The 14,295-nt window shown below is 37.1% G+C and overlaps 1 protein-coding gene across 3 annotated transcripts; it reads right to left on the bottom strand.

Annotated features, from left to right (window-relative positions):
* Positions 1–721: 721 nt before the first annotated feature.
* On the bottom strand, positions 722–13,107 carry LOC129762263 (uncharacterized). 3 transcript variants are annotated; one of them, XM_055760363.1, is made up of 3 exons: positions 12,914–13,107; positions 2,016–2,574; positions 722–1,960 (listed from the first exon to the last, which is right to left on the bottom strand). In XM_055760363.1, exons 2-3 carry the CDS (start codon positions 2,564–2,566, stop codon positions 865–867), a joined length of 1,647 nt encoding a protein of 548 aa, XP_055616338.1. In that variant the 5' UTR covers positions 2,567–2,574; positions 12,914–13,107; the 3' UTR covers positions 722–864. The 3 variants fall into 3 exon arrangements, with proteins under 3 accessions (XP_055616338.1, XP_055616337.1, XP_055616339.1); XM_055760362.1 differs by having other exon boundaries at positions 12,910–13,106; XM_055760364.1 differs by lacking the exon at positions 12,914–13,107 and adding an exon at positions 7,231–7,254.
* Positions 13,108–14,295: the final 1,188 nt, after the last annotated feature.

The following is a 14,295-nucleotide window of genomic DNA, read 5'->3' on the forward strand; positions in this document are numbered from 1 at the left end:
TTATATACAGAAGCCATTCGCTAACTGGACTGTTTTCAACTGGACATATCTATATCAAGGCGTACGTTAACTGGAATGCAATGCAGTTATGTATCGATAATATATGTTATCTTCAGTTTGAAGTATTGTTTTTGCTGTTTTGCAGTCCAGTTAGCGAGTAAAATTCAATAATTATATTGATTTTCCGACCCAATTAATGAACGATCACTGTATCGGTGACATTTTCCCCGTTGCTTTGATGAAATCTTGCATGATATTCAAGTGATGCATTAAATTTTGCATCTGATTACTTCAACATGTTTACATTCAAAAAAGGTCTTGCTAATTTGTTTGATAGAACGAATTATTGCACACAATTTTGTGTTGCATATAACATTCATGGGAACGAAGTTGAAAGAAAGAATGCATAATACATTATTAACCTTCGTATCCGCTCGCTAAACATACCTCTTTTATTTGTTAAATTGCTCACTTGTTTTATTGTTTTATAACATATATTGTCAGAACGATTCTGCGTAATATTCATTTGAAAACTCTTAATAAACGTTACATTTTTCGTAGAGTGACCCCCTTATATAGAAATCAAAGACGTAGTCATACGTTAACATTACAGCATTTCCTTCCCCAAAGAATATTTTTACAATTTGGTCGTTAATTGCTTAATTATATATATTGATCATGATTCTTTTTCTGCTATAAAAAAACAATGAAATAAACAACATTTAAAAAATAATAGTTTTATTATATAATTTCAAATAATATAAATATTATAGAAACATATTAGTAACAGAACCTCTGATATCATATATGTTCACACATATGTTCTTTGTATAAGCTACATACAAGCACATGGGATGAGGGTACTTATCGTTCTGATTCAACATTGTTACAGTTATACATTCCGGTTACAATATCGCGACACTTCCTCCGTAATATCTTGCCTGAAGGCGTCATTGGTAGTACACTGGTGAAATATACACCTCCTCGCAACTGCTTGTAACTGCCCAGTTTATTCTCCACGAGCTGGTGAATTCCGTCTCTGTCAACGTCTGTTCCATTTGATTTAACGACCAATGCAGCTGGAAGATCACTGCCAGGAACAGGAACTCCGGTTACACAAACATTGATTATACCTGGCATCGACTGGATAACGCTCTCAATTTCACTCGGCGAAATCTGGTAGCCGTTATACTTAATAATATCTTTTTTACGATCTATCACATACAACAAGCCATCTTCGTCGAATCTTCCAATATCTCCCGTGTGTAACCAACCTTCGCTGTCCAGAATCTCTCTAGTGGCATCCTCGTTCCCGAAATAACCCATGAAGTTGTAAGTCATTTTGAGGGCGATTTCTCCCTCTTGGCCAATATCCAGAGGATGCCCACTGTCATCAATAATTCTGGCTTGACAAGCGGCGTTTATATATCCCGTTGTTCCGTCCTTATAGCAATCATTGTCAGTAAGTGTCACTACACCTCCTGCTTCGGAGAGACCATATCCAACGTGAAACGTTGCGTTTGGCACTATTCGTTCGAAGGAATGTTTCATACTGGCGGGTACTGCTGCTCCACCACACACAAAAGCTCGAATGCTGGACAAATTGGTTTTCTCCATAAGGGGATGTTTCAGTATCTCCAGTGTTGTTGCTGGTGAGAACATTGTGAGTGATACCCGGTATTTTTCGATAATATCCAATGCGAGCGACGGATCGTACGATTCCCGTGTGATAATTCGAGTTGCCCCAGAAATTGTGCCCGATATAAGGAACGCTAGTCCTGACAACCAGTAAAGTGAACTAAAGCAAAACAGTACATCCGAGGGATAGCATTGGAATCCGTTCAACAGGTTAGCAATGCATACCGAGTGGGATAGACAAACTCCTTTGGAACGTCCGGTTGTTCCGGAGGAACACAAGATAATAGCTAAACGGTTGGCGGAGTCATCAAAATGTGGGGGTCTGTAAAATAAAGAATTATGGAGTTGCACAATTTAGCATTGATCAAAACACTTACACGAATGGTTCCTCCTTACCCGTAGGGTTCATCAATTCTTGGATATGCATGTATCCATCGATCTTTTTGCCGAAGAGTATGACAACAGGTTCAATACCAGCAGTTTGTATAGCGGCCTCCATTTCATTCAGCGCATCTTGATCACAGAAAACTACTTTTGGTTTCACGGTTGTTAACATGTAGCTGAAGTCATCCCGCTTGAAGGATGCGTCCAGCGTGTTAACGGGTATTCCCAGCGTGAAGCAAGCGAAAAGCACTGGTGCTAGCAGTTCATCGTTTTTAACTGCCATTGTGAAGACGTCCTCGTGGGTGTAACCCATGTTGGTGAGGTTCTGTGCCGTGCGGATTGTTCTCAGTCGCATTTCGGAGCATGTCACTCGGGCTCCACTATCGGTGCTGATTTGAGTTATGTGGTTGGGTGTTCTGGCAAGAATGGCGACAATAAGTTCGCCTAGTGTTTGCTGTGGGTTGTACAAGGGTGGATTCCGCTTGCCGCTCCATGTCTTGGTCGTTGGATTGTAGAAAGTATGGATGCCTCGAGGGGAGCGCATGCTAGATCCTGCAATATATATCATTTTCGTGATCAAATTATTGGGTCATTTGATAATCGATCTTAAGCATTTTTTTAATCAGTCCAAATTTATATAATTTGTTTATCATTGTAATCGTAAGCTAATGTGAAAATTGCAATTATAAAACATATAAATTTGTGATAACTAGTTGAATTTTTCCAAAATATTTATCGAATGGATTTTCTCATACATTTATCACTTTCTGTGCCTAATTCACATGTTCCACACACAATTTCCACACTTGTATGAGTCTCAATCAACACATAAAAACATTAAAGTTTTCATTTTGCTCGCATTGGTTTCCTATAATTTATTTTTTATGACCCATACTCATTAGAATCTACTTCTCCGCTCCGGGTGCAAAAGCTTCACTCGACGCCACTGATGAAGGGTGTTACGATCAAAATTTGGTCGACCTCAACTTGATATACCTGCAGAGTGATGCCTTTATTTTCATTTTGACAAAACAGCGTCCAAGCAAGAGAAGTAACGCATCAGATTGACAAAAAGAGTTGCTAGCACCTATAAGTGGATCCCAACCACTCCTTCCGATTATGTGGTGGTGGATGACGAATTCTACATCAAGGTAGACTTCAAATGAACTGTAGTTATCTACGGAAACCAGAACGGGAAAAGGTGGCAGACATTTTTAACCCTCCTGTACTCGCGTGCAAAATCATAACACGTATACTCGCGCACGGTGTCACAGTCATAGTAATAGTCATCTAACTCAGCCTCCCCAAAACAGAGTAATTTTTGATACTCCAACACAAATAACAAAATTCGAATTTTTCACTGTTATTAATTAAAAGTAAGCAACTGAATATAATTCATGGAAGTATAAAGAGCTATTAAATAGCAATTGGATTCATTGTAGTAAGAATCAGAACATTGCATAACTGCAAAAATATGCGCAAACATATTTTTTACATTTCATGCATTTCAGTCGTTGCGTGTTTTTCGGGTCTTATATCGAAGAGAAGAATGTATAACGACCTTCTAGATAATCACCAGATGATAAAGGTTCTGGAATATAAAGTTTGCATATTTGTAATATTTTTTGTCTCTGTATTCTTGGTAAACTAAGAATTCATGCCTTTTTTTAGATGGTGCATAAAAAGATGATATAAAAGGATTTCTAGGAACTTCTATTTCTTTTTCTTGTTTTCTTGTCGATATTTCCCGTTATAAAAAATAACCCGAAACTGTAACTGTTCAAAATTACCATAAGCCACCGATTAGTTTATAGTTTACTGTTTACAATTCTTCCACAAGTGAAATGGTTTCACAAGTGTGTATATGTATGACCATTATATTTAGCGAATAACTATACGAAAGCTGAACATTTATATTTTGCTTTTGAACGTATGAATCTAACGACGAATATATCGACGAATAGTTAATATATGGATCCGTTCAATCCAGTTACAAAAGGGACTGAAAGACTAGTCCGGTTATGATCTTATGCATTATAGTCAATTATTATTCCACGTCACTAAAATTAATTTATACATTTCTTCCAACAATATTCTAGAATATGGAATAAGGCACTTGTCCAAAAAAGTTACTCCTATACTCGCGTCGGTGTGTCAGACCGAAAGTGTTGAAAAAGTGGCACACGTCCCCTTTGTACCAACACATGCGATACGCTAAACGATGACGAACGACGAATAACGAAGCTAGAGAGAATCGCAAAGTCGTAGTGTTGATATTTTCTGAGAAATGAACGAATTATTGATTTCTCGGTCTGACAGACCAATGCGCGAGTATAGGAGTGTTAAGCAAGTGAAGCTGTCGAAGTTCAGTAAGAAATGTCTGGCGTGCAATGCTGTGACTGTTTGAAAACGACATTATCATTGCTACTGAGACCGTCAACCAGGAAATTTACGTGAACGATCAGCTGGAAACACGACTGTTCCCTTTCCTAAAATAATATGATTGTTTTGGCTCGATTTTGCCTCGCGTATACTCTTCACTGGGTGGCACTGTTTTTATAGATGAATGTCGCTTTACACGGAGCCTGAGTATGTTTGGGCCAGTGCGTAGTGACTAGAACCTAAGGTGATGCACAAAACACAAGAGAAAAAGACTTTCTAAGCAGCTTTTGAACGGTTGGATTTTAAACAAGCACTGCGTGAATACTAAAGTATACACCCGTATACCCGTGAAAAAAAGGGCTTGTGAGGGTTTAAAAAAATATTTCCTCAAAGTTGACGAAGCTCCTGAGAAGTCACTAGCTACATTCTGATCTAGCTTACCGAGAAACTACAGATGAGTGTAGGTGAATGAAGTCACGAAAATGTTTGCTCTTTTTATATGAGCATGAAAAAAAAAGTTGCAAATTTTTTTTTTTCGAGCAAAATGCACTTGAAAAATAAATTTTTTTTGACTCCGCATGATCTAGTTTTAACCCATCTGTGTTCTGATGGTTCCGTACGAGCAAAAGTATGATGGGTGCATGCGGGGCGTCCACCGAGTGGTGGAAGCAAGGCGGGACATCGTCAGCTTGCGTAAGATAGCGATAGCGATAGCGCATGATGGGCGCATTTGCTCCGTGTGAATGCATATGAATGAAACAGTTGATGTCAGGTATATCAACCCGCGCATGACGAGGCATCTCTTCTGTCTGAAAAGCATTGAGGTGGTGATTAATATGCTATTCAGCATGGTTCCAGGCACTTAGGAGACGATTGACCATTGAGGGACAATCTAATATTTCTAAACGACTGGGGATGAAGAAGTTGTCTCTTGCGTGATCAAAACGCAGTGAGCCTGAGGAGCAGATAGGTTTTTCTGCGTGTTTGATGGAATTACTCGACTGTAATTTCCAGTAATCGCACGAAAGCTGTCAACTTTTGTTAATAGAAGAGGAATTACGTTTTATTCGGACAACTCCAGTCTACACACAACGATGGTGATTGGCCAGAAGCTCTTTTAAGAAGCCTGGTTGAGAGGATCTTATGGATTAATCTTATGGTGATTTGAGTGATCAATACCAGTTTCCGTTCCATACGGTGAATGATCATGCTGGGTGCATGTTCACTTCAGAAGAAGCTTGTGGAAATTGGGTCCCCAGCAATTTTTATTATTGACTTTCATTAAGTATGCCAAATCGGAAAACAGGTCACGTTTTAATGAAATAAAGTTAACGTTAATAACTATTTTTGGTGCGAACGGATTTTGACGATTGATATACCAAACGAACCGGCAATTACCTAGGATTTGTTTGCTATGCTATACATTACAATTCCTAGGTAAGTAAATTGTTTTGAATTGATGCTACCTAGAAGCATACCCATTTTTCCATACATTTGTTCTGCTCATTTGTAGGCAATGCATGCAATGCATCTTTTTTCGAGGTTAATAAGATTAACAGAAATAGTTTATTTTGAGAAGAGCGTAGAATGGTCAGTAGTGTGTATACACTTAGTCTCTTCAAAGCACCAGAGTATGTATCTGTATGCGTTCCATGTTGTTATTTCGTTGCGTATGATGTTTTCGTGATTAATACTTTTTCAAAGCCCGTAAGTATGAATAGCATCCCTTCGCTATTTGTGTCTGCTCCCGTGTGCATCGTCCTTGTCGCTAAGCATTAAGCTAGCTAGGATCCTTTTTCGTTTTCGTTTCCGTTTTCGTGAAGAAATTCTAGCAGTGGGCTATGGTAGTAAGGCTAAAACAATAGTTGTACGATAAGCATAAAATCCATACATGTTAACACGATATATTGAAAAATGAATAAAGATGAGAATCCAGATGGTAAAGAAAGAGTGTACCAGTACATTAACCGTTAGCATAACAAGCTGCACATGACTAAGCATGTTTTCGTTCTAAGTTTAATCTTACTGGAATGATTGCCAACATTTGCGCCTTTAGCGTCAATAAGCTGGTGCATTGAAAATGCATGCACAATTTGAATTACATTGTACATTATCAAAGTGAAAGATGGATGAAAGATAATCGCTCAGTCGATGTAATAACCGATGCAAAGCAGAACATTGATAAAGGTTTTGCGACAACTCTGAGTGATAAACATATTACATGGGTAGAGTGAACATATTCGTTTGATGATCCTTTTCGTATACAATCAGCTGACATCAATATGTAAGAAAGTTCATTTGGGCGAGGATAGTGATTCTCACAGTTATTTGTACAGAAAGGTGGACTCTGAGAGTTGTTTCAACGAACGCAGCAGCAATAATCATGAACAGAAAGCTGGACGTGAGCTCATTGATTCAACTCTTTTACTTCGAAGCACTAAGCAGTAATGATAATTGAGTACTGTGAGTGAACCATACAATCTGTCCGGTGAAGCTAGTTTAGTAATTGCACAATATACGTTAATCTTGTACGTACAACGGTAATTGTCAGTTATTTGGATACCCATATGGTTTATCACTGCTTTGTTCGCCAGTTGCCGATTTTATAGATTGCTTCAAATAATGGTACACTAATCACGTTTAAATTATTCATACGCAAGGTAAAAAATTGGTTAGGATACTGATGCATTTAAATGCATTTGCGTGACAAAACAAATTTACGACCTTGACTCATGTCCAGAAACTTGGCAGATATTTTAAATATATCACTATGGCACATTGGATCCGGTTTTTGTATATTCACTGGTTAGAAAACTTTTCTTTTACCTAATTTACCTTTCTTAGAAAAGAGCAAAATGGGTCGGATTTAGGCAGAATCGGGGAGCCAATGAAATAAAGTTAACGTTAATAACTATTTTTGGTGCGAACGGATTTTGACGATTGATATACCAAACACTAAACTTAAGTCACTTAACGGAATTTAAATTCTAAACTCATATTGTATTGGTATGTTAGATGATGTAGCATCTTCAATTTCGTGGTTCGGAAAATATAGACACAAAAAAGACCGTTAAATTTGTATGTCTTGTGACTTGTTCAGCTCCAGGTTTGCCATTTCATCATATTATATCCGTCTGACAACCGAATATCCTGTATTTTAAAGTATTTTTGTTAGATAATGAACGATTTAAAATCGAATTATTAACAAAAATCAGGGCACACCGATATCGGGAATCTACTAAAGCAGGATTTATTTTTGAAATTCTCGGCTAGTACGGATACGGATCTTTCCGGGGTGGAAGTTTTCATGACAGTTCATGGAACAAATGTGCTCACGCAATGCTTTAATGCGTTCGTTAGATATAGATTCTATAACTGTAATACAACCAGTCCGCTGCTGTATTTATACACCGTGTCCAATTTATTGTCATACAAATTCGAACTTTGATTATTCTACATAAGATATTCAGATTTTATTAGTTTATGTTTTGAATGAAAGGTAATATTAAGTTGATCATTTACATCTTTTTGTTTCGGAATTACATCTCCTTTTCTCTTTTGACATAGGACTATGTCTTTGATTTTTATATAAAGGGGTCACTCTACGAAAAATGTAACGATTTATTAAGAGTTTTCGAACGCATATTACTATAAATCGTTATTGCGAGATATGTTGTGTTGTATACCATTAGACAGGAAATTTATCCAACATTTTGTTTTGCTTTTAACATGAACAGTGAAAATAGTAAAACAAGTTAACAATTTGATGATTAAAATGGGTACGATTTCGATTGCATAATTGCAACGGGCAATATTTTTGCCTAAATTAGGGCGTTAGCTCACAATGTGAGTTGGTGCGTATAATGAATTATTCTTCATTTACCGATAATAGGCATTTATCAGTTATTGTATTGTATGTTGCTAAATCAATTCGTGCTCAATTCCCATTTTTGTTGTGTAGGTCTTGCTATTAACAATTTATGTAATTGTGGCCCACGATGTCATAATATCGAGCATGTTGTTTGGTTATGTAAAAAATGCAATTAACGAATTTAACTGACTGCTGATTTAGAAGATCGAAAGGGTATACTCACGCATATAAGATTATGATAGCTTTTGTAGCCTGTTCCTGAAAAACCCGCTTCAATTTCATGAATGCACATGCCCATTCTCCTTTCTTTTTCCTATATACAGTGGTAGATATTCGTTTAGCCACACCCTATCTTTCCTCAATATTTTTAAAAATAAGTCAATTCTTTGTACAGTTTTGCTCATAAAAGACGATTATTGTTTATTTTCATCGAATTCATTCTAAAAAAAAGTATAAATTCACTTTTTGTTTTCTAAGTAATTCAAATATGTGGAATCAGGGTGGACATTCGTTTAGCCGCATCCTAAAATTTAAATAAAAGAAAATTTGTGCGGAAAATTTCGAGTCCAATCGGTAGCTAATATTTAGTATATCCACCTCCATTTCAGATCACTTTGAAAACTCGATTTGGCGTCGAATCAGACCAAGGCGCCTCTATATGTACCAGGTGAAACAATCATATGAAATGCACTTTCAGCCATATTGGAAATGCTGTCGGTATTGTTTACAAACAGCATCAGAACGCTGCCGGCGGCTCTCTACAAACTGCTACGACGCTTATTCGAACGATGCCTACTATGTTCGGGTTTTTTTTTTATCTCATTTATTTATTTATTAGGCTCATTACATTAGCATTTTAGCTGTAACAGAGCCGGGTTTTAATCGTGTACATGTACATATGTTTATGTTTCTATAAATTGTAAATTACACAGTAGTTAGTAGTAGCCATTTAGGCGTTAAGTATTCTGTTCCATTACATTATGGTAAATCACACAGTAGTAGCCATTTAGGCATAAGGGTATTCTTTCTGTTCTTCCATTGTTCAGCAGACCGGACAGCGAAGACAGTTGATATTGATCATTGTTGAGTTATTTATAGAACAGCAGCCCGATGTGTCTTGCAGAGCAGAGCCATTGTATGGAAGAATCGATCTCATTTCGACCGTGGATCGATTTACATCGCTGATGATGGTTGCGTGGACGTAGTTATTCTATAACAACACAAAGATGGTCAATTGAGGGCCCTGAGTTTGAACTCACGATCGATCGCTTGGTAAGCGAACGCGTAACCAAGTGGCTACAAAGACCCCCTTATGTTCGGGTTTCGCGAATTTATGTGAAAAAGAAAGAATGATTTTGTAGAATTTCATTCTCATATCCACTACTCTTGCATGTGAAAATGCAAAAATGGCGTATCCTAGCAATAACAAAACAAACAACCCCCGCTCCACAAACCGTAATCCCCTTCTTCTTGAAGTGATGATGTTGCTTCACCTGTTCTACATTTATGCAAGCGCCTTGAATCAGACAGCTTTTAAAGTGTTGCCATATTGATTATAGCCAAACATTCCTGAATTACTGCCTTGAGACTGGAAATGTTGTCAAATTGTCATCCGTTTGCATAGACCATCTCGGCCAAGATTCTCCATAGGTTTTCTATGGGATTGCAATCGACTGCCAGCAGGTCATTCAAGAAGCGGAATGTCCTTCTCGGCAAACCATGCCTTCGATTGCTTGGAAACGTGGATCTATGCATAATCCTGCTGAAAAAACGACATCCTCGGTAGCGTTATTCTTCATATGGCCAATCAAAACGTCCTCCAGTAATTGAATATACTTTTCGGAGTTCATTCGGGTGAAAATGAAACAAATGAGAAGCTTGCTGTGATAGGAAACGGCTCCCCGCACTGTCAAACTACCGCCCCCAAAGTTTCACTTCGATTTTACGACATGCCGTTGACTTAAATTGTAATAGCAACTGTAACAGTCCGGACCATCCAAATTGAACCTTTTTCGCCGGAAAATACAACATTTCTCCATTCTAGTTTCCATTCTATGTATTGACGGGCGAAAATGAGATGGTTCTGCTTATGGGTGGCGGTCAGTTTCGGCTTACCTTGAGGTTTCTGGTTGCTTCGTGTCTTATTCGACCTTTAAGACGCAAAGTAACTTTGGTGTTCCCATTTGTTGGTCGTTATATCCCATATTTCTGGCACTATTTAAAGAAATTCCGTACCACTTTCTCAGATAGACCAATTTTTACGATCGAGCGATTAGAAAACTTTTGTTCACTGAATATTTTTATTATTTTCCGCCCCTCTTCCGTCAATAGAATACGTTGCACATCTAATATTTATCTTGTAAATTTAACATTCCCAAGTATTTTTTTTTTAAATACAGATAAAGACTTGGTGATTATTCGAAAACTCGATTTTTATGCCCTGCGGCTGAACGTATGTCTCGGGAAAACGACGTTCGAATGTTTATATCCACCGATGCCGCCGTGTGTGTGTGTGTGTGATTGTGACGCACGTCCTTTCAATAAAAGTGACTTAAATATACTATCAATACAGCAAATAAGTATCCCGATAAAAAGAACATTCCTAGTTGTTTTGTAAGTGTTTCAAGTTTTTTTTTCAAGTGCGGCTAAACGAATGTCTATCACTGTATAAGCAGAACATAGCACAAAATGAGATCAATTCACTACAGCAGCTACACGAACTTCCCAAGAGAGCACTCATGACCATAAAATACTTAATATACAACACCTGGCTATAAAGTTATTACAACCCTCTACAAACAATGTTCCGGACAATGTGGCAACAAAGTAGAAAATGCTATTTTTATCTATAATATATTTATTTTATTTATTTGACCCAGGCTTATATTTATGTGGATCTTAACTATTTAGACTTGTGTTCAAAAATGATAAAGGATAAATGATATTTTTGTGTACATTTTTGAACAAAATGTGGTTCCGGATTCTACCACGTTATCGCATCTAACCCGGTTAAAGGATATAAGTTCAAACAGGAAATCGTTTTTTTCAGAGCTTCCATTTGATGTATCAAAAGAGAAGAAATTACAGATTTTTCACAATGAAAAAACTCAATTAAAATGCAATTACTACACACAATCACAGTCCTATGTCAAGATCCCGTCCATGCCCCTAGGCCCAAACCCATCAACTTTTTTTGACTAGCTTCAAACTTTTCTCAAATCCGTTGCGAGCGATACGCACAAATTCCATCGGTATTTCGTCCCAAATTCGGAGGAATTCGACCTTGAGCTGGTCCAAAGTAGAGGCTTTTTGCACGTTTACCTTCGACAGCATGTATGACCATACGAAGTAATCCAAGGGATTTAGATATGGTGAACTGGGAGACTATTCATCTTGGGCGACAAAGTCGGTCTAATTTGCGACACCAGTTTTGAACCTAATTCGCAGTATGAGAAGCTTTCGCTGAGACACGTAATGATTATTCGCGTATTGTAAGTAGCGGCTAGCTCAAAGGTTATTATTACCTCAGGGACGACTCTTCACCAATAACGCGTAGCGAACTCACAGTTTCAACGGTGGATTACGAAACAAGGTAGAACCACTTTATTCCTAGGATTCGTTATTCAATAAGAAGATAATGGTAAGTATTTCTGAATTGATATGTCGATCATCGAAATCAGTGTAGTAGTTCGAAAGCTATGATTTTTTGAAAAAAGTCATTTTTGGAAAAATTGAGGAAAAAGTTGATTGTTCGGACCGTCCTAAAATGGAAATTGCCACCCTAATGAAAAAATAAAATGTACGGGTCTAATGTTTTGCGATAAAGAAAAATGTTACCACTTTTCACGAGAATCTGAGAACCACTATATCGGTTTGATGTGGAATGGCTGTATTGAATTATCGCACCTAAATTATTCGATATGCACTAAGGTATTCAAAGTTCGAGTAATTGAAGCTGAACATATGAATAGGTCGTCAAAAATATCCAATAGAGAGCACAATTTTGTTGGAGACTTCGCGATAAGTGAAGTAAACGCATTTCTACAATGAATAACATGCATATGCACAAGATGACCCAGATCGTATACAATCAGCTGAAATCGGTAGGCACGAAGAAAAGAAAGGTTCGTTTGGGTTGTGATAATGATTGTTTCAGTTATTTGTATAGCAGGGCGAGATTGTAGATTATCTTTGAATAAATCAAATCAGACCATTCCAAAACGAAAATCCTGAGCGATTATTGGGAGTTTTGAATAAATGCTGCGATAGTATTTGTGATTAATTATTTTCTTGTAGAACTGATACAAATGGTTTCAGTGGAAGTAGTGGCGAATATGCTGAAGTAATTATTCGTTGGTTCTTCACTTCGAAACACTCCGTTAACACACCCAGAGGAAATGAGACTATTGAACAACAATATTTTGTCTCATTACAGATAATTCAAATATTATTATCGCAATGTTTCACAAATCACATTTTAATTATCCTCAGGTAAGGAGAATTATCGTTTCGAACGCTGAGATAATTAAATGCACACGGATGATACAGCACACCTAAGGTACGAATTGATTCTCGGACATCTCACAGATTTCTTTCCAAATGTTTTGTTACTTCAACCTGTTTTTCATACGTACCTACCAGCATCACGTCTATTTTACCTAAAGATATGTGTTTTCTCTTCTGAACTGCACACTGGAATAACATGAATGACAGCCAAGCGAAGCCTTTTAAAGCCTTCCATTTGCCTTACACACGCTTGATACAGCAGCTGATCTCCTTGGTGCACCGGCTTTAGCTTATGATCATACAGTATTCTAGTGCAATTTCGTTCCGGCTTGTGGGGTAGCACAGTATAAATTGGATGCTGCTGTTCTCTGTGGACATTCGCGCGAGTACAGCGCAGAAGGAGAATAATCATTATGGAGTGACAAAAACAATTGTTTTGAGATGACGAAGCATCATGGTAATGATGGTGTTTGAGAAAATATACGCTATAAACGATTGCTTTGTACTACCCGATAATGTCAGCGGAAAAAAATCTTCACTAATCATTCTTAATGGTTTCATAGGTAACAAGTATATGTCTAATTCGTATGTTCTGGAGCTCATCTCTAGTTCTTTTCCGAACAAAAACATGACTTTGCGTCTGAACGGCATCCACGAAAATTTTATTGCACACTTAGTTTATTTTGCATTCTCTTCAATCGCACTAGAAAATTTGTTCTCTGTACACTGGTTTTCGAGTATTACTTCAGCAAACGATTCAAAAATTGTGATTCAATACTTGATTTCAATATATTATTCGTACACATGTACAGTATTGGACAAAACATTTTCACCAATTTCACACAATCATAATTTGTGTAGTTGATATCAATAAGTGAATCAAAAGAAAAAAGAAATATTTAGAAACAGATTGACACTGTTTCTAAATATTTCTTTTTTCTTTATTTGGAAATTCAGTATACGTGTTAATTGATGTATTTTTTTCCTTTATTTATTTAACTAGGCTCAAGGCAATACATTTTGAAACTATTTGAATATATTATAACTACATAATCATTAACTTAAGTCTAATTAGCTAAAACTACAGTGCCATATAAAAACATATAATTTATTCTTTCGTTGCCTCAAGAGACGAATGAACTCTCTGAGTTTAAAGTCTCTTTAATTCAATACCGTTACCGTTTCGTTGCCTCTAGGGATTGCATTACCGTTCCAAAATTTCCATAACCGGTTATTCGGCAATGAAAATTTCATTACCGGTAAACTGGTAAATCACCGATAAAAGACATACTTTTAAATACCCAATTTTCTTTTGAAGAAACGGCTTTTATTTAGAATGATTAGTTTACAAAAAAAAAACATTTTGCATGTTTTTGTTGGTTAAAGTAATGCTATAAAGCACACAGAGAATGTTAATTCTGTCGTCTTCTAATCTAGATAGGATCTCATTATGTTGGGCGTACAGTACGAAGAGTACCGAATACCTCTGTACGAAAACTCTTGTCCGAGGGTTT

Source organism: Toxorhynchites rutilus, chromosome 1 (genome assembly GCF_029784135.1).
Source record: "Toxorhynchites rutilus septentrionalis strain SRP chromosome 1, ASM2978413v1, whole genome shotgun sequence".
Taxonomy (NCBI): Eukaryota; Metazoa; Arthropoda; class Insecta; order Diptera; family Culicidae; genus Toxorhynchites; species Toxorhynchites rutilus.